At 39.8% G+C, this 27,876-nt stretch overlaps 1 protein-coding gene across 2 annotated transcripts in view; it reads left to right on the forward strand.

Moving 5' to 3' along the window:
• Positions 1-27,876, forward strand: part of SATB2 (SATB homeobox 2) — a 114,656-nt gene that overhangs the window by 51,823 nt on the left and 34,957 nt on the right. The window contains exons 6-8 of one of the 2 annotated variants that reach the window (XM_035136780.3): positions 1,749-1,851; positions 7,286-7,758; positions 25,019-25,231. In XM_035136780.3, coding sequence (XP_034992671.1) covers positions 1,749-1,851; positions 7,286-7,758; positions 25,019-25,231 — 789 coding nt within the window. The remainder of the gene's footprint in view (positions 1-1,748; positions 1,852-7,285; positions 7,759-25,018; positions 25,232-27,876) is intronic. The other variant, XM_088676668.1, reaches the window with a different exon arrangement.

Here is a 27,876-nt window from a genome sequence, read left to right on the forward strand (position 1 = left end):
GACTAAACAACAACAAACACAAGCAAATCTAATTTTTCCAAAACTACCCCTCATGGTTTAAGACCAACATTTCCTGATCACTCAGAATCTATAGACAGCTATTAACACAGGTTAATTCTGTGTCCAGGGTGGCTGTCTACCAGCTCCACCTGGTACGCAGGCTGAGACCCTACCTGCCCGCAGACTGTCTCACCAGAGTGGTGCATACTCTAGTTATCTCCTGCTTGGACTACTGCAATGTGCTCTACATGGGGCTACCTTTGAAGGTGACCCGGAAACTGCAATTAATCCAGAATGCGGCAGCTAGACTGGTGACTGGGAGCGGCCGCTGAGACCGCCTACATTGGCTCCCAGTACGTTTCTGAGCACAATTCAAAGTGTTGGTGCTGACCTTTAAAGCCCTAAACAGCCTCGGTCTTATATACCTGAAGGAGCGTCTCCACCCCCATTGTTCAGCCCGGACACTGAGATCCAGCGCCGAGGGCCTTCTGGCGGTTCCCTCACTGCGAGAAGCAAAGCTACAGGGAACCAGGCAGAGGGCCTTCTTGGTAGTGGCGTCCGCCCTGTGGAACGCCCTTCCATCGGAGGTCAATGAGATAAACAACTACCTGACATTTAGAAAACACCTAAAGGCAGCCCTGTTTATGGAAGTTTTTAATCTGTGATATTTTAATGTACTTTGGTATCTGTTGGAAGCCGCCCAGAGTGGCGGGGGAAACCCAGCCAGATGGGTGGGGTATAAATAAAATAATAATAATAATTAATAATAATAATACCACGTTATCATTTTAGGGATTGTGCCATAGCATTTCAATACATTTTATATATTTAGGGGAAATGGTAATAAATTGTGTTTTTTATGTGAGCTGGGTAGAATTTTGATGATTGGAAGATATAATATGTTCTGAAATAAATAAAATGAATAAAAATATACTCCATAAAAGCAGAAGAGCAACAGAAGAGCAGAGCCTGTTTATCACCCTCTGTTCTGTGCGATCAGATGCAAACTAGTGGTGTGTACTGAAATGGTAAAAAGATCTAGCACCTAGTGTCAGTTTCAAGTGGTCCAAAAGTACCCTTTGTTTCAAATCCATATGCTTGTTTGATATTCTACTATTTTTAGTTTCATCTATTCACAGTAGCACTGTAATTTGTCTCCTGTGTGGATTTTCATACAAGGATTAATGGCACGTTTCTATAAATTATATTAATTTAACTTATTTGCCTAACTGTTGTTCTGTAGCAAGTAGCACGAATGTTCCCAGATTCTTGGCTGTGTGGTCTTTGTTGCAGTTGGAAGCAGAAGAGAAACATCTGAAAAGCATTATTTGGATTATGCATGCTGGAGCACTAATCTTACCTTTAGGATCCGGTTCCTAAATCACAACTCATCTTACCCTTTGTATTCCCTATTGTGACAGTGCTTCTAGTTATGCTTTTAGTAAGAGGATTCTTTTTATAATACCCAGTATAAATTAAAGTGACAAGTGGATCTAAACTGGAGACATAAGTCTTAAGTCATACGGGATCTTTCCCCCATAATTAATAATGAAGGTAATTACATCTAGTGATACAAAATAGAAGATAAAGCCAATTTTGAGAGCTATGAAGTAGGGTTTATGGAGTGCCGTTCAGTTTAAGAATTAAGATTTGATGGGTTGAGTCTGCACTTATATATCATTTTCTTTTGAAAGGATTTTGATTGTTTTCTTTGTGGAAACACTTTTTCTTTCTCTCTCTGCTTCCAGAGTATGATATCATCCATTGTAAATAGCACATACTATGCCAATGTGTCAGCAACCAAGTGCCAGGAATTTGGGAGATGGTATAAAAAGTACAAGAAGATTAAAGGTAAAAAAATTATAGCTACCATTCATTGCCATACTTCTGAACAGGTTTCAAATGCTTGAAATTTATTGTGAAATGATGAAGTGACCCAAAGGTGGGTTTGTATACAATATTATCAATATTTTTAAGATACAAAGACTTTCTTTGGTTTAAGCAGACAGTGTATGAATTTGAACAAATTCTTTAAATGTTTTGTCTCAAGGTAAAAAAAAAGAATACTTGAATATATATATGCAATTAACTAAAAAAGAATCAAAGGAACTGCACAGCTTCAAGGCCGTTTAGTGAATCTCTTTCTCTTATAAGAGAAAAGGGGATGGTTTTCCCATTCCATTGGACTGTTGTGTAACAGCATCTTCAATCATGCTGGAAAGCCTTCCCATATGGAATTCTCAGACTTTCCACTACAACCACTAAGTGGGCTTCCACTTTCTTAGCATTCAGTTTTTTAAAGCACTATCTCTCTCTCTCTCTTTCTTTTTAGTTAGTAAGTGTACAGTTAAATTGTTGAGTGCAGTGAAAGCAGAATGAGACCTTGATTTCATTCAAAAGGTCAAGGATGTAAGCCCGAATAATTTTCTGGATAATTGTGTGTGTGCGCTGTTCAAGAGATTCAGCCTGTTTATAGTTGCTCAGAAGTGTGTGTCTGTATGTGTATGCTTGAGGAGGAAGGGAAGGTGAAGGTATGTGTGAAATAAACAAAAGCTGCTCTAAAATGGCTCAAGTGGTGTTGATGCATCAGCTAAACGTGGGAGGTAAAACAACAATAAAAAATCACAGGTATAGTGTACATGAAAAATAGACAAATACAGAACTTTATTATGGTCATCTAAAACCATCTCAAAGGATGATTTTGGCATTTAAAAAATTTCACATTTCTCAATTTCTTATGATTTTAATTTCCCCTTCATAACCAAATGTTTAGAAATAAGAATTTATTTCATGTGTGAGATTAGTGATTGTTTATAAACTTCAATCTCAACACATTCCTTGAAATTTAAAAAAGGGGGCCTAGGGATTTTGAATCTGGTCAACAAGATTACCAAGTTTTCAGGGTCAATCCAGTTGAGGCAGCAAAAAAGCAATTCTAATTTACTATTGTAAATGGGAAGTAGAAGAGGGTTTCAAAATTATTTTATTGGCATTGCAGTTGAACATGATCTGCTGTGTGAAATGTGTTTCTTATTTATGTACTAATGTCTCTTTTAATAAAGCAGTGGGAACTAACTGGTTCCTTCTTAATCAAAACCATGATTTCCTAAACATAAGCTATGTGATTCTGTTACAAGTTGCCACATATAGATCTCTTTGGTCAACCTTTCCCCCTCCCACTCCATCGAAATAAACAAACAGTAAAATAATTATACATACTGGAAGATCAAAGTAAATATGACTAATGCACAGCAAAAAATTTAAAAACTCTCTGAAAGAAGAAAAGCATTAGGTTGCAGAACATATACTTAACATTTAAACAAATATAAGAAACCGAACAATCAATAATTTGATATCATTAGCAACAGATGTAAAAGCTTTATGCAAAGAGAACTTGAAATAAACATGCTCGCTGTATAGTTTGTGAAACCCATTACAAATGCAGCAGAACTATTTAGGCTTGAAATATTTTAAGGTTTTCACACAGCTCATGGCTATGTGTCTTTACGCCATGTATATTTGATTTTTGGAGTTTGATTAGCTGCATCTGCATCTTCATGTAAAGTTCTAAAAAGAAGCTTGGGTACAGTTGTCTATGAAAAAGCCATGGGTTTTTGTGTGTTTGGAATTACTTGCTGTGCAAGATGCACAGGAGAAATTGAATGTACACAATCTTGCCACTTTCAGTTGTAAGCCTCTTTCCTTTTTTACCTTTCTTCCTTTCCTCTCTGTCGTATTTTTACCTTTTAGATTGTGAGTCTGCAAGATGAGCTTGTGGTTGTTGGTGTTGTTCTTATTGTTACTATTATTGTACCTATAATAGTATTATGCTAACAACAGTCATTGAATTCCTTTTGGGCTATGTGTGCCATGTAATTATGAGAATTTGTATAACCTTCCTCATGTATGCTTTTCTGTTCAGATGAAAAAAAGAAGCCAATTGAAGCCTCACTTGTAAATAAACCTTAAGTCAACAGTCGGCATAAACAACAGCTTTGGAAATAGTGTGATAGATACCCTTGTTCTTTTTCTGCCTTCTAATGTAATTCACCATTTATGACTGATCTCCATGACAAAATAGGATGGGTGCAGTTTAGAAAGAGTACTCTTTTATTTAGCTGTATGCTGCTCAATTTCAAAATACAGTTGATGACCATTCTTGCGGAGGTTCCTTTTCCAGTTCCTGTGTGTGTCGGTGGAGTGCATATAAGCGTTCACCACCCAGTTATGCGCCACTATGCCCCTGTCACACCCTTTTCATGACATGTTGAGTGGCGTTTTTGGGTCCCTTCCAGATTTGGTTCATGTTTGTGTGTGCACGATCACCTTTTAGACACGTGTTAATCAGTCTTTTCCTGTGTAAATAACGAGACAGCATTCCGCCCCCCGTACACAGTGCCCTGGACAGTTTTGATAGGCAGTTAAATGGCTAAATATGTAAAGTGCAATTGTTAAACCAGCCTGAACAAATTAATATTAATATGAATATTTTCTGTACCTCTCCAGTACAGGGGAGATACTTTAGCATGCCTCAGAGACATTACAAAGACATATCTTAAGTTTATAAATCAGAAGTCCATGGTCAATTTTGGAGTAAGCATATAATAAAGGAGAGGCCAACCCAAGCTGTTTCAGATGTGTGGAGAAAGTGAAGACACACACTCTCTCTGTGTGTGTCTGTCTGTCTGTCTGTCTGTCTGTCTGTCTGTCTGGCTCTCTCTCTCTCTCTCTCATACCTGTGGGCACCCAAGGAAGCTGAATGTTGGACGATTCAGGAGAGACAAAAGAAAGTACTTCTTCACACTGTGCATAGCTCTCTAAATCTGTTAAAGGAAATACAGGGTGAGTCCTTTAAAAGAGCCCCGTGAATACAGAGTACACATGTTCCACGGGGCTAAAAGACTCACCCTGTATAATCTGTCTCTCTGACTCAGTCTCTCTGCTGATCTTTGACTGTTCGACTGCCCTCAACTTTTCAGTAGTTTTGCACATGTATCTGAATGTATTATTCAACCTTGAAAATGTATTTCCTAAAAGTAATGTGCCCAAGTATTGCCTGCAGAATTGGGCATAGGTTCCTTGATATATCTGCTAACATTTTTGCAGCTGCTTCTCAAATATCAAAGATTTTGAAATTACCCCCTTGCTCATAATTGGGTTAAGTGGGTTGTGATGAAAAGAAATAAGTAATTAAGATAATCACAGTTTTTAAATAAGTTACCACATGAAACGCACCTCCCAGGCTATAGAGTAATTCTGTGAAGTAGAGCCTAGTAATTATGTAGTTTGTGTAGCAGCATACCCCAGACTGCAGCAAAACTGCCTCCTTGAGGCTGGTAGTGGTATTGTGACCTCGTAAACCCATTATACCAGTGGCCAAACACATGGGTTCAAAACCTATAACCTGGACAGAACCCTAAGGTATTGCCTTTTTCTATACCTATGTTATGTGAAACTTACAGCTTTATAAATGCTGCTATGTGGCCACCTTTTATGTGGTTGATCAGTGGATAAGTATTTCTTTGATAAAACATTCAATTGCAGATGTGGCAATCTCACTTCCTGTTTAGTATGGCTCTGTTAAACCTTGGTGGGTTGACTGTCCGAAGTCCACAGGTTTAAATACATATATGCCATTGTAACAATGTAGAATATGATCTGGGCTATTAGAAAGTGACATAGTCTGCCAACAGGTTGGAAAACCTATTGGTAACGACATTTTCCATGCATTGGGGAAAGCTTTAAAAGGCTGGAAGTGTGTTTCTGGTGTGGGGGTGCAAAAAATGGCCCTGATAATGAGGGAAATGTATAGTACTGAATACTAGCCGGATAATGTGTGCACTACCGGTATTGCTTTAAGAGTTGGCAATGAAAAGGTTAATGGCCTAGCAACATTTCCATTTCAAAACGTTATTTTTATAGGGGTATATAACTTGGCTCAAAAACTGGGTCTGTGTGGAAACTTGGCAAGAATAGCATCAACCAAGAAATGTATTTTCAGTTTTGCAAACTTTGAAATATATTTGGCTGCATTAATTAACAGATTTAGGTCTCTATTTTTAAGATTCTTAAATACTAATTAGTAAAGAAGGCCAATCTTTACATTGGGGCAAACTTTTCTTGATTTTACAACTGTATCAATGCAGGCATAATTTTGCTCTCCATATACTTTTTTGAAATAAAACAAAATATCAGGTGTTTAATTTTATAGTAGTTTTGATAGAACTAAAAAAATGAAACAAAATAACCCTCTAAAGAAAATACCTCACTGTTCACAAGTACCCTGTCAAATCTGGCTATAATTCAGTAGAGGGCTTGAAAGTTTCTTAGAGCTAATTCGGATGTTACACATTAGCAGGGATTAAGATGCGAGAACGACTTGCACTTTTGAATTCTTACTTAAAATGTTTTATCTAAAGTACTGAGACGACAGGGTGTACGTTCCACATTTCACTTTGAGTTGCCTAACTCTGTGCTGTGTAGTTGGATTCATCTGTGTATTATAGAATACGGAACTACTCATATATTTCTGCATGGGAGATAGAATGATCTAGCTAAAAAATCATTTCCCCCATGAAGAAGATACTACTGAATATTTGAAGTGGTCTGATTTTTATTGGTGTATTGATTTTATTCATATTTTGTGTTGTAAATTGTTCTAATACTATGAATTGCTTCAAGAGTTTATTGAGGAGTGTTAGGCTAGTTGAAGAAATAATAAAGCAACAGCAAGAAGTGGGAAGATAGGAGAGCAGAAGATTGCCATACTTTTCCTTCCCATGTGATGCTGCTATGCATAGCTAATCTAACAGACATGTATGGGGATGACTGCATGTGACCGGATGTATATGCCCATGCAAATATGCATGGAAGTCATATTGTGTGATTCTGATTGCCTCTGCACCATGCAGCTAGAGATGTCCATCCCTCCCCCTCTTCCTGAAAACAGGGCTTGAGGGTGCACATTGCACTCTGGGGCACTGCATGTGATTTTTCCTGGTGTGTGTGTCTTTCCTAGCTGTGTCCCAATCTTGCAGGAATATAGCACAAACAAACTGGAGCAGTGACTCTAGTTATGGAATTCAATATTTTGTTGCTTATATCCTTTTCCTATAGTGTTTACTGCATGCAAAAGTTATGGAGGTAGACATTACTAATTTTATTTCAGCATAGAATATTGTGTCATTAGCTGATTTGGCATTAAACTGGTTGGAATTGCTGGTTGTGTTCCTATGTGTTCCACTCAACTTATGACATAATTATGTTATTTTATTTTTTTGAACAGTGGAACGAGTTGAAAGAGACAACCTCTCAGAATATTGTGTTCTTGGCCAGCGTCCCATGCACTTACCAAATATCAACCAGCTGGCAACCTTGGGCAAAACAAATGAACAGTCTCCTCACGGTCAAATTCACCACAGCACTCCGATCAGAAACCAAGTGCCAACTTTGCAGCCAATCATGAGCCCTGGTCTTCTTACACCTCAACTCAGTCCACAACTTGTCAGGCAACAGATAGCAATGGCCCACTTGATAAACCAGCAGATTGCAGTAAGCCGGCTATTGGCTCATCAACACCCGCAGGCTATTAACCAACAGTTTCTAAACCATCCGCCCATCCCTAGAACAGTCAAACCAGAGCCAACAAATTCATCAGTGGAAGTCTCTCCAGATATCTACCAGCAAGTCAGGGATGAGTTGAAGAGGGCCAGTGTATCCCAAGCTGTCTTTGCAAGAGTGGCTTTCAATCGCACCCAGGTATCACATTTTTATTTCATTTTCTTATTCCAGTCCAAAATTGGGACATGGTTACATTTTAACAAGGATTGGTTGCATGTCATTATAAGAAGCTCATCTAGGAAATAATGTGTTCCCTTACAACAGTTGTTACACATAGGCTTTCAAAATTATCATTTTTTTATTGAAAGGTTTTCATGGAATACAAGGGTATATTTAACATCTCTAATTTCAATTCATAGAGTCCTTTCTACAGGTCAGTTACATTTGGGGTGAGACACTGCTGTCATTGGCCTTGTGAGGTTGCGGGGGGGAGAGAAAGAAGTGGGGGGAAATGATCTTTTATTCTTTTGCACAGTGTATTTGTGGAGCATTTGTGTCAGTATCACGAGGCTAGGTTCTTGAATGTTTACTTAAAGCCTGATCTAGATGATTATGGGAGTGTAGGAAGAGAACCTCCAGATTTCCTACATCCTTTCTCTCCAGCATGGCAGTTATCCCAAAAGAATCTATCTGTGTACTTCTGTCCTTGTCTGTTTGGTTCTTAGTACAGACAACAAGAACTCAAGGACAGTCCTGATCTTCAACCAATACCTCCTCAGGCTGCAATAGTTTGCTTGCCTGCTTACTCTTTTAAATTGTTAGATGTTTTGAGATACGTTAATTTTTCAGTACAGTACTTCACTTTCAAGTAAACATGCTGTTATAGAATATTATGGCCAGGGTATGAGTAAATAAAGGGTGGACGAAGTGAAACTGCTTGATCCTTTCCCCTCTGGCCCATTTCAGCTGAAAAATGTCCTTCCCAAACTGCTTTTTAAAGATGCATCGTTCCCATATATTTCCACTCGGCAATTTGAGGGAGGTGATTTGGAGCTCGGAGTGGGGAGCATAGCTGCCAAGTTATCCCTTTTTTTAAGGGATTTTCCCTTATGCTGAATAGGCTTCCTCGCGAGAAAAGGGAAAACTTGGCAGCTATGGTGGGGAGCAGGGAAAACAATTAAAAAGCCTGTTTTCATGTGCCCTTCTTCTGCTCATACCCAACCTACCTAGTCTGCTAAAGAAAACAAAAGGTAAAAAAAAAAAATCACGGAGGAGGAAATCACAGAATTTTAGGGTTGAACTATATGTGACATGCATATGTGTGTTTAAAAGTGACAGTTTTGTGAGGTGGCAATTTGCAATAGAGAACTGAAGAGGAAGGGAGGCACAACTCTTTCTGCTGCCTACTATTTCTCCATTCCAGATCATTATGCTCCTCCTTACCATGGGCTTCTTTGTATGCCTGTGAGAGATGAAATGTGTCTGGAGCTATTTGTTTATTTGGAGATCTTCGGGTCAATCCAGAATAAAAGTGGCAGACAGGGAAGTGTAAGCATGTATATTAGGGATGGCTAACCTATGGGGCAGATCTGTGCCCCCCACCTACACAAAGTTTTTTCTAACCTCCCAAGGTCGCCCTGCCAACAATTTGCTGCTCATAATTTTTTTTCATTGACTGATCCATGGTTCTGTGTTCACACATTGCCCAAAGGTGGCAAAAAGTTGTTGTCAGTGGTAGTAGCACCACATCATGTAAGCTGCCTGCCACTTTCTTAAACATGAATGCTTCCGTAGTGTAGTGCTCGAAAAAACTTCATTTTCCGCACTTCCTGTTGCTTTGTTTATGAGAACAATATTTATTGCCTCTTCTCTGTGGGCCACGTCCCATTGCAGTGCTGTACAAACTTTTTTGAAAGAGAGCCAGATTTTTTGAAGTGAAGGGCCGTGAGGGCCGTCCAAAGGGCCAACCGAGCTTTTTTTAGGTTGAAGTTGTTGAGGTTTTTTTTTAGGATTTTACCCCAGGAAATAAACTGCCACAGGGGCCGGATTAAACTGATCGGCAGGCCGGATTAGACGCCTGAAACGGACTTTGGACATGCCTGGCCTTACCTTGGCCAATAAAGTAAATGTGGCTGGAGAGGGTGCAGCATTGAGATGGGAAGAAGCCTATCTAGAGAGGCTGTTGCTGTTTGCCAGTACAGTGGTGCCTCACTAGACGAATTTAATTCGTTCCACGGGTCTATTCTTATAACGAAAAATTTGTCTAGCGAATCCCATAGGAATGCATTGAATATTTTTTTTAAAAAAATTGCCCATAGGAACGCATTAATTGAATTTCAATGCATTCCTATTGGAAACCGCGATTCGCTAGACGAATTTTTCGTAAAACGAATTTGTCTAGCAAGGCAACCTCTGCTAGAAAAATCCTTTCTTTAAGCGAAAATTTTGTCTTACGGGGCGTTTGTTAAGCGAGGTACCACTGTACTTCTGAGGGAAAGAAAGACAGTGGTGGCCCAACACCATGAAAACCAGTGAGTTAAAAGTGGGGTGTGGGAATGGCAGGTGACAGTGGAGTCAGCCAAGATGATGATGTTGAACTACAACTCCCATTAGACTCCAGCTAGCATGACCAGTGGTCAGGGATGATGTGATTTGGTTACTTCTGATGTAATAATATATACTTCTAAGGCATGTACATGAAACATGTCCCAGCCTTGCAGTGCACTATATAAATGCTGTTATTTCATGGTGAAATAGCAATCTTATTCCAAAATACTTTATCCCTGAATAAATTGTGTGTGTGTCCAACATTTATGTCTATATTTGTGTGTATGCATAAAAATGGCTGCAGTTCCAGGCAGTCATATAGAACAGCATATCTCAGCTCCATCCTTGCACCTTAGAGCATTGCAAGTGTAGGCCAGGAGTAGTAGCAAAGATGGCAATACTGTCTACTTTTTAAGAATCTCCTGGAGGTCTGCTCCACACACAGTACAGACCAGTTGTCTGTTCTAGTGGATTAATGATTTTTTTGGCACTACCATGCTGAAAATGCCATGTTATGTGGGAACTAATTAACGTTCGCAGCATACTTTTATTACTTCCTTTCTGCTATTAAATTTATAAGATGGCTACAGCCAGCAGAAACATTCACTTTGAATCAAAATGACTGAATTTTTAAGGTTAGCCTTGAGGATATCAAATAAAAATTATAGTGGAATGCATGAGTATTTCCTTTTTAAAATGCTGCTTTTAATTTGGAAAAGGATTTCATCCCTCTGGGACTCTAACCTGTTTTGTTTGTATATGTATATGTATATGTATGCTCAGTATAATAAACATAGACAGTATTGACACAGTAACATATTTTGAACTTGAGGAAGAGGTCAACCGTAATATTGGCTTTGTAGTTTTTCTACTAGTGTTAATGAATAAAACACTATATTTTAGCAAATTTGTTAAATTTGTAATGATAGTACCCAAGCCTACAGTGAAACAAACAAAAGCTATTCCCAGGGTCAAAAGCTTCTGGGTGAAATTTATTTATTTACAGTACTGTATTCATTTTATATCCCATCCTGCCTCCCGAAGGACACCAGGCAAATTTCACTAGATAGTATGTGGAGTGTAGAATTGGAATTAGTGAAACAGTGAAATGTCAAATATTCAGAAGAGTGGTAAAATAAGCATTGCTACAATTTCCCCAAGAAAGTATGTATGCACTGTGCTGATCTATAATATTTAAAGTGGGTATCACTCTTCTTGCTACGTGACTGAACTCTGTAACTATTAAATACTCCACCAGCGCATTAACATTAAGTGTTCAGTGACAGCTCAACATTTTTGAATCTTATTTCAGGTATAACTTTGGTCCACTTACTTGAGTGCTGTTTCTCTTCCTTATTGTTTGGGTTCTTATTCCCTCTGTATTTATCTCATGAAATAATCTGAGGTGCAGGGGTTGACCTTTATTTGAGAGTTTACATGAGCTGGAAGGGCAATGACTTTCTAAATTTAGTTAATGAGCATGTGTATTATATATGCAAGGCCCCAGTTTCAATCATTGTTATTTCCAGATAAAAGCTTTCAGATGGCTGCCACTAACAAATTTGCTCACAGTGGGCTAGGTTCAGATGATCATTTCTCATCAGCCACTTTGATCCTCCCTTTGTGAAAATGAAAAATCGGGAAATCTTCCCAATAACTATGGTGAATGGCTTCAGAACAAGTCAGAATATGAAGCCATGCTTTGAAGTTGGCTTCATATCTTGGCTTGTTCTGAAGCTATTCAACATAATTTTTAAAAGCAAGGAACAATAGTTAATGCAGCCTTCCTAGTTTGTTCACTTGCTCAAAGGTGCTTTGTGTGCAGCCAAAAGCTTGTTCAGAGCTCTACTTCTTAAGCCAGTTTATTTATTTCATAAAATTTATATACCACTTGGCTGGGGGTGAGGGGTGGAAAGAGCCCCTCAAAGTGGTTTACAAAGAGAAGAGAGAAAAAAGAGCCAAAAGAATGATAACCTAAACAGCTGATATTTGTTTCAATGTGGGTAGCGTGCCTAGAAGATGGGAACTTGAGTTAACAGTATATCTGGCAGAGTAGCAGAGAACTCCATATATGACATATTCAGTTTGAGACCTTGATAGGCTGTTAGAATATGATGTTTGCAGATGCAGTATTAAACGGGATGAGAGGAATTGTGATAGAAATATGGGTTGGGGAATAAATATGGCCACTGGAGCCATGGGAATTAACAATCATATCTAGAGAGAAGGATGAAAAGTAAGGAGCAAAGGCTAATTTGCAAACTCACCCTACTTATATCTCTATCAAGTATATATTAAGTACTAAATTTTACCTTCAAAATACATATTTATTCATTTTTTTTAAAAAAACCCTTTCAGTAAACTAGCTAATAGAATTTATTAATCCCTAAATGATAGGCTAGTATTTAATCCTTATATAGTGAGTGGTGTGTTGTACATTAACCTGCAATTAAGTCCAGCTTCATAAAATATGTACTGTGGGGCTTGTTTAATAGATAAACTATTCTCTAATTTATTTTAAAGTCCAATGACCTACATACTTGGAGGCTGAAAAACCCCTTTTACTAACATTATTTCTCCCTTGAGATCTTCCATCCAAGTAAATCTGTTAAATGAAGTAGAGGAAGCTTTGATCCAAACTAGGCTAAATCCATTGGAACAAATTGCTGACACACATGTGTATTGGGGAAAGGGAGAAATCTCAAAATGAATCTTGAAATGTGGTTAGATCTCACCCTAGATGCAGTGCAGGGACCTGTTATGTACCCTTTTGTCCATGGTGTTTCCCCCTTCCCCTTGATCACAGACAATATAAGGAGGCATGTAGCCAGTTTCTGGATACTTTGGTATTGTAACTATATCAGAAGGACCTGCCCATTTCCTCATGAACCTGCCCAAATACTAGACGACTGGAGAAAAGGTCATCACAGTTGTAGTACTCTAGAGAGGCTTGTTGGATGCCAAATCTCCTTTTTTTGGCATCTGGGGATGGCATTAAAAACAACAATGGCTCTGTTATACATTAGATCTGTTTTTAATGCTGCTGTTTTAGCTTGCCCTGCTGCTTTTAGTAATATTCTCTACTGTTGGTATGCATTGATTCTTGTTCGTAAACTGTTCAGGGAGTTGTACAATGGGATTTTTTTTCTAAATAAGTCCACCGAGCATACAAACTAAATAGTTCTTTGTATTAATCTAATGCAAATTGCCTTGGGGGATCATTTGAAGGCAGAGTTTTAATTTTATGAATGAATGAATGAATAAATAAATAAATAAATAAAATTTGGGGGGAGCTCTGCTCTCATTACTTATTAATGGAATTTCAGATAACTGATAAAATTACTACTACTCAAAATTACTTTCTGTTGCTTCCCCATTTCAGCTTTCTATTGAACTCACTATGTTTTTCAACAGTGGTTGGATTTCTCAGCTCCAGGTGGCACTTAACATTTCCCACCTCAAAAGGCTATACTAATGCTGTGATGGAGACATGGAGACAGAGGAACAAGGTCCAGCCACTTTTGATTGACGGAATTTGTGTGGAGAGGGTAACAACATTTAGATTTCTAGGCAATTGAGTTACAGGAGGATCTGTCCTGGAGTGTTAATACAAGGGGGCTTGTGAAGAAGGCGCAGCAGAGACTGTATTTTTTTTGAGAATTTTAAGGAAAAACCATCTTCCACAAAAGCTGCTGCTTGCCTTCTATCACTGTGCCATACAGAGTGTGCTCACGTACGGTTTATGTGTGTGGTACGGAAGCTGTACTTCTCAGGATAGAGCAGGGCTGTGCAGAATTATTAAAACAGCAGAAAGCATTATTGGCTGCTCACTCTCCACCTTAGAACAAATCTACACCACCAGGTGCCATAGAAAAGCACTAGACATATCAAGAGATCCAACGCACCCTGGTCACCATTTCTTTGAGCTCCTGCCATCGGGACGGAGATATAGAACAATGCAGGCAAGAACGAGTCGTCTCAGGGACAGTTTCTTCTCTAGAGCGATTTTGGCCTTAAATGGAAAGCCTGGACTTTGAAGTCATCTTATTTTACTTGTTCTTTTGTATTATATTTACTGTTTTTAACTAGGTTTTGTAATTTTGGATTATGCGGAATGCTTTGTCTGAGTGGATGTAGCAACCGAGTAATTTCGTTGTTCCCGCAAGGGGACAATGACAATAAAGATATCTTACCTTATCTAGGAACTGGGCTCACATTGCATCCGGAACAAAATGTTCCCTTAGTTTAATGAGCAGGGAAACCCCACACACTGTAAGTGATAAGTATCCTGAAATGCCCACCCAATTAAGAAACGTGTGTGTACAAGATAAGCTTTCCCCCTCATGGCCAATGGCAGCACCCACTATGGGGAGGCAGCTGCTGCTGACAGCCCAGTATTGGGGGTGGGGGACTTGTTCTTAAGCAGGACTGACACTTGCTCCCCAGCTTGGATTTATCACATGGCAGCAGCAGTCAATGTTCTGTTGTGAGGAAATGGTACCCTGGACAGCTCCAGAGAAGGTTGAGGCTTCATGAGAGTGGAGCTCAAGTGTTGCTTCAGCAGGAGTCGGCCTCAGGCTGAGCCTTAAATAGGAGCTGCAGCTTTGTCTCAATAGCTAGATCACTGAGAGGAGCCTCTTCACATAAAGGGAGTGGCAGCTTGTTCTAGCAGTTGTTTACTCAATGTCAGAGGAGGACAGCATCACATACTTGGGCTGGAGGGGTACTGGCACCACAGGGTTTTCTTGCAGACATGAGTGTGTTTTTAGTTGTATCTGTTTAACCCCAAGCTGTGAGCTGTCTTGGGTCCTGCACAGGGAGAAACGCAGGATATAAACAAATAAAGAAGTGATTCTGGTTGGCCAGGTGCCCTGTGGGACCTTTCCTCTCCCAATCTGAATCCCCAGCCTTATCCCCTGAAGAAAGGGAGTGTGAACTTAAGGTCATGATAGGCGGAAAGCTGCTATGTTGATGTTCCCTGGAGTGACATGATGTCGGTTTATTGTGGGAGTGTGTAAATATCATAATTATCCTTACTCCTACTTCCTTTATTTAAGCACTATAACATCTTGTTGTTACATTGTGAAATAATTGGGAGCCAGGAATCCTAGATGTCCTGGGTGATCTACCCAGAGATCTACCAGTAGGTCACAATTGGAGTGTGCCAGAAATGGCTATATCAGGTTAAAAAATGCTTGTTTAGAAAATCATCATACCACAAGTAAAATTTATGTGTGAGCGAATCCTTATAATGGATTACCAGGGATACTGGTAATTTATCAAGCCTCTATATATTTGTGTGTGAGAGTGTTTTTTTTTTAAAGAGTGCCCTTTTTGTGAAATTGGGCCCGGTAGCCAGATTTGCTTAGCTAGTTGGATGATTAGACAATGCTTGTTTTATACAACAAACACAGAAAATGGGAATATCTATGGAGCTAAATATTTTTCTTATTGATAAAATTTGTCTTTTGCTTATATAGGTGGAATAGATACTGGCCATCAGAATGGAGAATTGTTGAAAACATTATCTTTTAGGGTCCACACTTTATTTCCAGTTGCTTTGTGACATGCAATAATTTTAATTAGCAGCTGTCACCCACTTACTGTTTGAATCCTTTTTTTGTTACAGTATATCTTCCCTTCCCATTGAAATTTGAATGGAAACACATTTTAAAATTTGACAATGAGAAAGATACATTTTTCGGATCTGTAGGCTGGTTTCTGTTTGTGGGCTCTAAATCACTTGTTAGGTGCTCTTGTATGCCTATCATCTCTTTTCAAAAGAATCACAACAATGGCAGCAAAGAGAAGATTAGAAATACGAGGACAAAGTATAAAATAACTGGAAGCAAGAAATATTGCAAAAATAGATTTTTTAAAATATTGTGAATATATATATATATTTTTCAAATGAAAGGTCACTTTCTATACATTTTCAGAATAAGAATGTATGAATATGAATCTCATGCTAAAGTTGAAGTGATATAGTGGATTCATACTGTATACAAAGGGAAGATGCCATTGGGCAAAACGGGCAAAAAGACTAGTGACTTGATCAGAAATGTCTTTTTTTTTTAGCTCATTGGAAGCCAAATATTATCTGACCTTTGTCTTGTCTGCTTGAAGAAGGGCAAGATAATATTTTATTTTTTTCTGTATTTTTAGGGGTCTGAATCTGCTCTGTATGAACTCATGAGCAGAGGGGGAGGGGATCTGTGCCTTGTCAGAGTGGAGTAGAGCTCCCATGAGGTCTGACAGCGCAGATCGGAGACCACACAGCACATCTCATTGCACTTTGTGACTCAGGCATAAAACAACAAGACTGCATAAAGTGCATACAGTATTGTGCTTTACCACAGGAAATTTTGGGCTCATTCTCTAACTATAAGGAAAATGCAAGGATGGGGTGGATGAAGGGTATAGCTTTGCAGAAGCAAAACTCACAGTGCATAAAAGAAACATCGGAGTGGGGACAAAAAAACCTCTTTTGTGACTAACACATCTTGTTTTCAATCAAAGGAAAAAAATTCCCATGGAATCACAGTGATTGGGGAGTGGGATAAATAAATATAAACAAAAGCACATGCAAGAAAGCAAATCCCTTTTTTTATTATAACCCCCCTCCTCAACTCAAAATCAGTTTTAAAGGTGCATAGCAAAAAGTCTGTGGACCCGTGCGCAGTTTGCCAAGTTTGCTACACAGGGGCACCACTCTCTTGTCTGAAAATTTCAGACCAATTTCCCACAAAATACTAAGTGAGCTTAAGTGATTCTTTTTTTATATTCCCCCAACTGCAACAGCTGTTTTTGTAGGAACTACTGTGGCCATGCTTCTGAAATTTGGTAGGGTTCAAGCCTTCAGAAAGGGTGATTATTACTGCACCCCCCAAAAAATCTCTTTCCTCAAGGTAAAATTAAAAATACACATTTTCCTAAAATATTCAAGGGATTCAACATTGTGCTGTAATGAATGTCCCATCAGCTCAAGCACTTCAGCTTGCCAGGTCGAATGAGCCCCTTTTCTTCCCTGTCACACCCTGTTCTGGGGGTTCTCTGTACCTGCTGAACCAATTTGGAGGGTGTGCAGGGGGAGGAGCGGCGGAGGAGCCCCATTGCACAACCTGAAGCTCTCATGCAGGACACGGGCTGATTGGACTCATTAGGTGAATCTTGTGAAAGGTGTCAGGTCCACTACCCTCTGGCTGTATTTGCCTGTAATTTGGTGGGCTTAATCCAATTTGGAGGGACTGCCATGCCTGCAAAGTCCACCCATTTCTAAATTTACAACCATTATTTTTATTCCCTGTAACAGTGATTGTTAGGAAACAGAGCTTTGTTTTTAACAAAGCTGCTTCAGACTCAAAACATGAATTGAATCAAACAGACTACAGAGTGGCTCGGAACAGATTGGACTGCTTCCTAAAGTGACAGATATAAACCCAGTTTGTAGCTGCTTTACACCTCTAGTACTTTTAAAAATAAAATAAAATGAAATATACACTATAGTTATTGTACAATATGTCTCTTACAAAAGCCATTTTCTGTAGCTAATTTTGCGCAATTTTCTGACTGCCTGAAACTTTTTTCATGCTGAGTTCTTTGTGGCACAAGGGTGGATGGAAAGGGTGTATGAATTCAATAGGACTTATTCTCAGGAAATTGGAGATAGGATAGCAGCCTTTTAAGTTGTTAGAATTAAAAGACTACAAGTAGTAAAGGTAAAAGGTAACGGGTAAAGGACCCCTGGACAGTTAGGCCTTCTGAACACGGCCTTCTGCTTTTCCCCCAGCTCATAAATGTATTCTGGTTCTTGAAAGCAAATGTGTTGCAAGAAATTTGGATATCAAAATATGTTGCTTCCTTTGTGACATTGTTCAAAATGGCCTACTTTATTAAATACAATACTTAGCAGTTGCATGTGGTTTATTTTGCTCTTTCCTCACAATTCCCCTGAGTTCCACAAGCACACACTGCCCTTCCTAAAAAGAGATACTGTAATAAAAAGAGACTTTATTAAGCTAATGCAATAGCAGCATTTTCTTTGAGGAGTAAAACATTTCATTTTTAATAATAAAAATTGAATTCCCATCATTGCACACTGTATACATTTTATTCAAATCAGCCTGAATGCTGCCGTTCCAAGGCTAAGAAGAGATCTCCTGAGATATATATACGTTAAGCATTAGTTAAATTAGTTTTAAGATTCAGACTCAAACCAATATGTGATAATGAATTAAAGTTTAAAGTAATACCAGTATTGAAAATGAGGACATGTTGTGAGACATAATGGTCATAATAGTAACTCCATAACAGTTACAGAATTATCTATTTTATTATATAAGATCAGAGACTAGTCCTTTAAATATGGGTGTTGTGAAAATGGCAATGAGCTAGACACGAGTGCTTTCTATAGCTAAATGCTAAAAGGGACCCCTGACCATTAGGTCCAGTCACGGACGACTCTGGGGTTGGGGCGCTCATCTCGCTTTACTGGCCAAGGGAGCCAGTGTACATGTGGCCAGCATGACTAAGCCGCTTCTGGCGAACCAGAGCAGTGCACAGAAACGCCATTTACCTTCCCGCTGGAGCGGTACCTATTTATCTACTTGCACTTCATGCTTTCGAACTGCTAGGTTGGCAGGAGCAGGGATTGAGCAACGGGAACTCACCCCCGTTGCGGGGATTCAAACCACCGACCTTCTGATCGGCAAGCCATAGGCTCTGTGGTTTTAACCCACAGTGCCACCCGCGTCCCTTAGTTAATGCTAGCAACATCTTAATTGTGTTGAATGTATTGAAATAGCTGAAACCCAGCATTTTTGTCGCATATCCAAACAGACCTGAAAACATAGAAATCAAAATGGAAAATAAGAGAAATGATCTTACCGAATCCCCCCCTCCATGCACACTGAAATTTCAAATGGTGTTTCTTTATTTGATTCTAAATGATTTTTCAGTAAATCATCTTTGCATTTCCTGTTCACAAGACTAGGAATGTCTTATTTTTGAATGTAATTGAAGTTCTTATCCCTATTTTGATATTAGCCCTGGGACAGTACTGGGGGACTGCAGTTAGCTCTTCACATGTTACAGCAACACCATGAAAGTAGTGGTCAAAGGCCAGCATCCTAAATTATTTGGTGTCATCAGTAAACTTGGCCACCTTGTCGCTTGCCCCCCACTCTAGATAATTTATGAGCAACTTGAAAATTACTCGTTCTAAATCAGATTCGTTTGAAACCCCACTGATTACATCACCCAGTTGCAAGAGCTGTCAGTTTATTCCTACTCTCTTCTTGTCTTTTAACCAGCTACCAATCTATAAGGGGACTTCTAAGTTCCCATGACTTCTAAGTTCGCTCCTGCGTTTTTGGTGAGGGTCTGTGTCATAAGCTTTTTGAAAGGTCCAGTATACAATGTCTACCAGATCAATCCACATGACACTGTCAAAGAACACTAAACAATTAGTGAGACAGTACTTACTCCTGCAGAAGCCGTGTTGATTCTTTTTCAGCAAGCCTTATCCTTTTGTATGCATGACAATTTTATTGTTGTTACTTTCCACCAATTTCCCTGGAACAGACAGTTTTCTGTCTCCCTTCTCGATCCCTTTAAAAATTTATGGCATATTGGCTGCTTTTCAATCTTCAGGTACAGACTGATTTTAGGGACAAGTTGCATATTTTTATTCCAAAGGCCAGCAATTTCAAGTTCGAAGTGCTTCAAGAACTGTTGAGAGGTTACCAATTGGATCTCATGATTTGTTCATTTTTAATTTGTCAGTAAGACTTAAATCGTTATCTCCTGTCACAGCTATTTGCCTCAGTTCTTCACATTCCCTTCTTGAAAATGTTGGTCTCTATGTGGTTGTGAGCAGCTGCTACAACAGTGATGTGGGATGAACCCATGGAAAATCAGCTCCCACAATTCTGCTGTAATGTGTAAATTTATGCCATTAATGGTTCGATTGTGAGAACATTCTGTGTAACAACTGAAAGTGATAATATAAACTTATTACCACTTTTGGTTGTTACAGATTGAACCTCACAATTGAACCATTAATGATTATTTTGAGGTTTTGTTAGCAGGAGCAACTACCGGTAAATTGTTTGTTGTGAATATGTTACATATTGTAAAATGTAAAACCCCAAATACCTGGCATTTTGAAGACTCATTGTAAAAGTTTAGAATTCCAGATTTAAAAAATACGCTTAAATTATAGACTATAATAATAGTTTAAAACAGGCATCCCCAAACTTCGGCCCTCCAGATGTTTTGGACTACAATTCCCATCTTCCCCGACCACTGGTCCTGTTAACTAGGTATCATGGGAGTTGTAGGCCAAAACATCTGGAGGGCCGCAGTTTGGGGATGCCTGGTTTAAAATATATTTGAATTACAGCTGTTTTCTCTCTACTGTTTTTTAAAAGTTCTTTATTGATGGCATGTATAATTTTTGAAGAAAGCGCAGCAATTGGTACAGGTTTCAAATGTAACAAGCTGTTGTGACACCTAATGTTGACTGCACAGCTTTGTTTATAAGCAAATCCTATATGTAGCACACTCTTTTTTTAAATTCCCTCACCCTCATTTTTAAAACACTTTTAAAAAAAACAGTCATGTTGAGGTTGGAAGGCAGTTCCTGTCCAGATAGCCATTTTATGAGTTGTCTCCCTGAGACCAGATAAATATTTGAGGGGAAAAATATGGTTACAGGTTTAGGTCTATACCAGGGGTCTGCAACCTTTAAGACAAAAAGAGCCACTTGGACCCGTTTCCGAAGAAAAAAAATAAACTGGGAGCCGCAAAACAGGGACATAATTAGAAATCAGAGGGCCCCATAGCAAAATTTGCTATGCCCAATAATCAATGCCCCAAAATGCCATAGAAAATTAATCAGGGCCCCAGTGTACCATAAATCATAATCAGTGCCTGATGTAAATAATAATTAATAATGAGGGCCCAATGTCATCCTCGTCATTATAAAAATAACTTTGAGTTCGGGCTGCCTTGATTACTGGGAATGGGCAAAACTCTGACTCCCTTATTAGGACACCTGTATGGTTTCATGTGTGTTGCTCCCATCAAGTGAACTTATAAAATTTCCTCATATTGAATCAACCCATTAATACATCTACCTCAATCTCCTGACCAGGCCGGCAGGAGGCCACAGGCAGGCCGCAGGCAGGAGCAGCAGCAGCAAACACGCGCTCCGAGCCTGCAAGCCTTTTCTGCTGCTGGGCGGGAAGAAGCGTGCCCGTTTTAAAAAATAAATAACTCCGCCCCGCCCCCCCAGTGAGCCTATTGGCTGCAGAAATGCGGTGGGGAGGGGCTGATGCAGGGATGGGGCCGACCACGCTCCCCGGGCTGCTAACGTCACCTTGCGTCCTTTTTGCACAGCGCACGCGCACAGCAGAGTTGTGGACTCCGGCGGGCGCCGTGCGGGGCGCACAGCGTGCCGCCGGAGCTGTGTGCTCCGGCGGCGGTGGGCACCGCACGAGTGTCTGGCGGCCGTGGTGGGCGCCCCCGCATGGCTCAGGCGGCGCATGGCTTGGACGCCTCCTCCCCTCGTATTCGCTCCGGAGCCGCAGCAAAGGTGTAAAAGAGCCACATGCGGCTCCGGAGCCGCAGGTTGCAGACCCCTGGTCTATACAGTAGAATTTGGGGCAGTGATCCTTTGCCCAGTTTTTTATGTCTGATGATCTTAAACTTGCATAACTGCATGCATAATTGGAGCTCTAGAGTTGCATGGCTATTACTGTATAATTTGTGCCCCCCCCCCTTTTTAAGGAAATGCTCTGTTGGTATGAGCTAATTTAGCCAATGGAATTTTATAGCAAATTACAAATGTTGTGGGTTTTCTCCTCCTGCTTGTCCTCTGTAGCAGAAACATGCTTTGCAGAAATGAAAACAATCTCCAGCTATCTTCAGGCATTTCTCTAAAATAGCATCACTACAGTTTGTCTGGCTGGGCCAGTTCCCTTACCACACACCTGGTGTATATCACTTTAAAAATAAATTATGCCTCATTAAATTACAATTAAATGAAATCATGATCGTTTGTTTTTCTTGAAGGAAGATGCTTTGCATATTGAAAGCCTAATTTGTTGCAGGTGAGAAAAAGCTGAACAGATTATTTAGCATCACTTTATTCTTTTTTTTGTAATCCCGATTGTTGGTTAGTATTTGTATATACCATTTCAGAACTATATGAACATAAATGATAAGTGCTCTCATGATATTTTGTTTTACTGACTTCATTATCTATTTGCCATGGGTTATCAGCATAGTCTGTCAGTACAATCTATTTTCAACCTTGCAATGAAATAGATTTCATTTTTATGACATTAATTTTGCATGAAAAAAATACTGTAGTCACATTCAACTACATCCTAGTCTGAATCATTTGGGGTTCTTCTGCATATCTCTCTTACTCTTGAAAATGTAACATGGGAAAGAGTTGAAAATAATAATAATAATAATAATAATAATAATAATAATAATAATAATAATGGGGAAATGCTTCTTCTGGTTCCACTGGATCCTTTAGGGAACATAGGCCAGCAGCCCTGACCTTTCCTCCAAACACCCCATTTCAGGTGCTTATGCTGGCTAGCTCTGGAAGTACCTCCCACTTGATTGAAGTGTATGACAAGCCTCTACAGCCACAGAACCTTCCTCCATCAACAGCTCCTCTCCACTGGCATAGCCAATGGAGCGGGACTCACTGTTCATCCTATGACACATGTATACACCAAAATTTGGAGGTTTGGATTGCTCCGTAAGCAAACCAATGTGCTAATAAATAATTAAGTTAAAATTTATTTGCCATTTTCTTAAGTACGAAACAAAGTGACCGAGACTAATAAAAATTGAGGGATTTCTGAATGCTCTGGGATTTCTGTTCTGACTCATCACCAGGATGGTTAACTAGGATACTACTCTTCTGCTGGGCTTCATACCTGTGTCCTGGCCTCCAAAATGCTGTGGGCTACTTAGCCCTCTAAGTCCAGAAAGGATGGGTGGGGGTATCATGCGCCTTAACTCTGTATGATGCTGACCTAGCTTGAGAAACATAGAAAAGCATAGTAAAGAAGAGGCTGCAGATATACTTTCTCTTTCCCTATTGGCTTTAAAATACAAAAAATGGAACATAAGCAGTCATTGTTGAAAATATTACTAGAAGAAAAGGGAAGGTGTTGAGGATGGGAGTAGATTGCCCATGGAAGGGAGGATGAGGAACATTAGGAAAGCAGTGATTGGGTGTCTCTTGTCTGATCAATTATTTGTAAAGCTACTGTAGTTTTTAACTAGGTATATTGTGACTTTCTAGGAAGAAACTTTTCATAATTTTGTAGTAAGCTGGTAATCATCTGTTCTCCTATGCAAAGACATAAAGCGTATGGCGGCGTATTGTTTCAAAGCAATATTTGAAATTACTTAGTGATCAGTATTATATCCCAATTATTGTCAGGATGCTGTCCGCCGCTCCCGGCTGGTTGCCCAGGAAAGTATAAAGACAAGGAACAGTTTCTTACCGTCCTTTTTATTTCAATCTTTACAGAGAGAGGCTATAGAATACAGCCTCTTGGATAATGGCATGGTCCCGAGTGAATACCCACCCCCCTGTCTCTCCCATTTCCTTATTCGTCATTCTCATTGTCTCCTCTATGGGTGCTGCTACGTGCCCTCTGTCTTTGAGCTCTTTGCTCTCCTACTTTGAGGGCTTGCCAGGTTTGGGAGATGGAGGGTCTGGAGTACTTTCTATTGACAATGTGTCAGCTGGGTGTTTCTGGCTCTCCCATGATTTTCCCAACTTTTCCTCTCATCTGCCTCTGAGATGTTACCTCCCTCAAACCCCTATTGTAAATCTATACAGTGGTACCTCTGGTTACGAACTTAATTTATTCCGTAGGTTCCATTCTTAACCTGAAACCGTTCTTAACCGGAGGTACCACTTTAGCTAATGGGGCCTCCCGCTGCCACCGCACCACTGGTGCACAATTTCTGTTCTCATCCTGGGGCAAAGTTCTTAACGCAAGGTACTACTTCCGGGTTAGCGGAGTCTGTAACCTGAAGTGTTTGTAACCCAATGTGTTTGTAACCCAAGGTACCACTGTACTATATTCTTCTTCCTCTTGCCTGGAAGGGTCAGGATGGGGAGGGGGTCTCCACCATTTCTCCTCTGCCCAGTCCCTGACAACTGCTTAGGACCATCTTATGTTCTATGCCCTTGTTAGCTTTCTGCGGGCCTAACTACATGCTATACGAATAACTGAACCTCTGGCTTCTTTCATGTAAAAAAAAAGCTTGATGTATTTGATGAATATGGACATTGCCATATCTTGGCTTTCTAAATGAGGCAGCAAGCAATTTTCAAATTATTAATTTCTAAGATGAAGTATCTTGAGAATTTCTCATATTTGCAGCATTTTCTCCCATTAGAAAGAATTGACAGGTTTGCAGTGAATGAACTGTAACATCCAAACTCTGCCAAACATTTTTCTTCATAAGTCTCCTGTGCTGTTTAAATGTCTGAACTAAATTTACCAAACTTGGCAGATTCCTGAAGATGAACAGGGCTGCCAAGTGTTTCCAGCCTGAAGCAGTAAGAGTGAGAGCACTAATAGTTCTTAAAATAGTTGCAGGAGACACCTGGCTATAATGGTAGTTTTACATTGACCCACCTGCCTCTTTGGCACCTCTTTGTTCAGGTTGATCTTAACTATATGATAGAATCTGAACAGAAATGCTCCTAAATAAACCACAGTCCCAAGAAAACAAGGTTTATTTCTACAAAACATTCCCTGTACTTCTAACATCTCATGAAGGGTCTCAGTATTGCAACCTGGCTGGTTACAATAAACACATTTTTAAAAAGACTTGGCCTTTTTTTAATTTTTTGAACCAGGGATTGCTATCAGAGATTCTGCGTAAAGAAGAAGACCCTAGAACAGCTTCCCAGTCCCTCCTGGTAAATCTGAGGGCAATGCAGAATTTCCTCAACCTGCCTGAGACAGAACGAGATCGTATATATCAGGATGAGAGAGAGAGGAGTATGAACCCCAATGTGAGCATGGTGTCTTCAGCTGCCAGCAGTCCAAGTTCCTCCAGAACCCCCCAGGTAAGGTGCAACCCTATTCTAATTGCTTTCACAATTGTCCCGTTATCCAGAAACAGACGGGCAGGCATCATTTGAGATGACCTGTTAGGATTTTCCCATCTGGTATTCAGTGCACTTGAGTGCTTCTTGGAACCTTGATTTTTTAGGGTTTGGAGTTGAGCTAACAGGATCGTGTTATCTTCTGGCAATACTTTGTAGACGAAACTAGTTAGTATTTAATGCTGCAAATATAAAGAATGAGCATTCAATGAACTACATGAAAGAATTCAAATACGGGGCAGGTTGTGCACATCAACTGTGATTGAAAGCATGACAACACTGAAGTGCATGTGGAGGCCCATGGAAATGAGGGTAACTCCAGTCTCTTCAGTGATAGAAAATGCTCCTCATACACTTCCCCCCTGTATGCCTGAAGGAGAACTAGGCAGTCACTGCATCCTCTGAACTGTGCTGTAGCCTGTGAGCATCATAGCTTTTCCATTAAGTGTCTATGATTTTACTCCATGATTGCCATACTGATTGGAATGTCATCCAGTTCTTCTTCTAACTAATGACAAGCCAGGATTTAAGCAGCCAGCAGAGGCCCTTTTTTGAGATATAATGAAGGATTTGTTGAGGTGATTGCAACCAGTTGGTAGCAAAATGCATTTAGAAAATACAGCTCATCCAGAACACAACAACTGTTTGCTGTGATTTGCCATAGCTTTTGAGAGCTTTCACTGGGCTTTAGCTGTTTCCTGGGCATAATTCAAAGTGAAGGTGCTTTAATACCCTAAATGGTTTGCGTCCAGGGTTCCTAAAGGACTGTGTACACTTACATGAACCTGACAATGTGCTGAGATCATCACCAGAGCTGAGGTCGAACAACTACCAGTAGGTCTTAATGCAGTAGTGTAGCTGGAGTGGGGGGGGGCACCCCTGGTGGCACTTAACTTTGGGCGGCACCGGTGCATGCTAGAGCCCAAAGTGGTCCGCAAGTCTAGGCACCCCAGAATCTGGTGCAAAGCAGAGGGTGGCTGAGAGGGACTGGCCCAGGTTCCAGTGAATGTTATCTGCATCAGGGAAATAGATTCCATCAATATGCTTGTTGAAGGGATCAGACCTTTTCCTGTGGCCTCGTTGGCCTAATCTCCATGCTACATTGTGACCTCTCTCTCTGCTGGCTTCACAGCAAGAGTGGAAGCATTTTGTTTCCAACAGTCCCTCTGCCAGAGAAAAATCACCCCCCCTCCTCAATTCACTGATGCCTTGAGATCCTTATAGTATCTAACAAGAACAAGTTTCACAACTTTCAGGATGGTTTACAATTAAAAGATTATATATGTTCTCAGTGCCTCCCTGCCTCCCACAATCTATGCCGGAGTGAGAGCCAGGTACTAAGACAAACTGTGAGTGAAGCCCATTCGCCCCTGTCCCTGGGGGGAATTTGCAAGGATAATTACCCTCAATCATCATCGTTTTTCCTTCGCCAACGATCTCCCGCTGTTGTGGGTGCTGCCTCCATTAAGGCAGTGTGAAACCGGAAGCCTAACTTCTGAGACCCTTCAATTGATATTGTTATAATGAGGCTATTATTGGATTGTAATTGAAAACTTATAAAAATTATTATATATGTGTGTGTTTGTGTGTTTTTGTGCGTGTGTGTGCGTGTGTGTGCGTGTGTGTATACAAACCAGTATAATTGCTAAAAAAGCAGAGTGATTCTTTTTTAAAACAATCAGTTGTGTGTGTATGTAATTGTAATTGTGAAAGGCCTGTGGCAATAAACAATAAACAAAAAACATTTGCTTGTTGCTAGAATGCCCTAGGATTAGTTCCCAGGCTGCCCTCCTTGGCAGACCATGCCACAGAAAGGGTGCCACACCTGTATTAGCTCTTTCACCTTAACACTGAAAAAGAGGGCACCCTTGAAGGGTCTCAGAAGTTAATCTTAACATCTGAGAATGTTCATGTGCAAGTAAAGAGTAGATTGCATCCAAGGTAGCCAAGTGAAGGAGCTCCTCCTGCTTTATCTGGAGGAGTGTACTCTATATAGAAGATAGCTCACCCAGGAAAAATGTAATTTGTCAGCACTAGTAGTATGCCTTAACTGAAATAGGGGGAAATTCCTAAATTATAAAGTGCTATAAAATGCATATGTGATTTCTACCCAAGACTTGTCACTTAGAAGGGACATATTGATGCTAGGAGACTGCCTTCAAAAACAGCCAAAATGGGTAGACAAGAGAAAATGTATTACAAATTAAAGACAAATTTGTTCTGTGCCAAAGTTAATCCTATATACAAAATGCTGTTTCCATAGATACCAATCTGTGATATGATTTTGCAGTGTGGTGGGTAATCTGAGAATGTATCAAAAAATACAATAAATACTCCCATTGTATTCCCTGTTGTTTTAGTTGTTATCCTTAGTTTGTAGCTTTACATTGATAAACTATTATTTTGAGATGTGTCCTTAATATTACGTGGCCAAACTAATCCAGTAAAAGAGTCCAGGGGTATTGAACATGAAAAGATTTGAATGCTGCTTTATTTATTCTGTGGTAGATTTATTTAGTTAATTCCTATATTCTACACATTTATTTAGTTCTGTCATTTTTCTGTTTGAAAAAATGGCAACAAAACTTCATGAAAAGAGCATTTAA

This window comes from Zootoca vivipara, chromosome 1, assembly GCF_965207765.1.
Source record: "Zootoca vivipara chromosome 1, rZooViv2.hap1.1, whole genome shotgun sequence".
Classification (NCBI taxonomy): domain Eukaryota; kingdom Metazoa; phylum Chordata; class Lepidosauria; order Squamata; family Lacertidae; genus Zootoca; species Zootoca vivipara.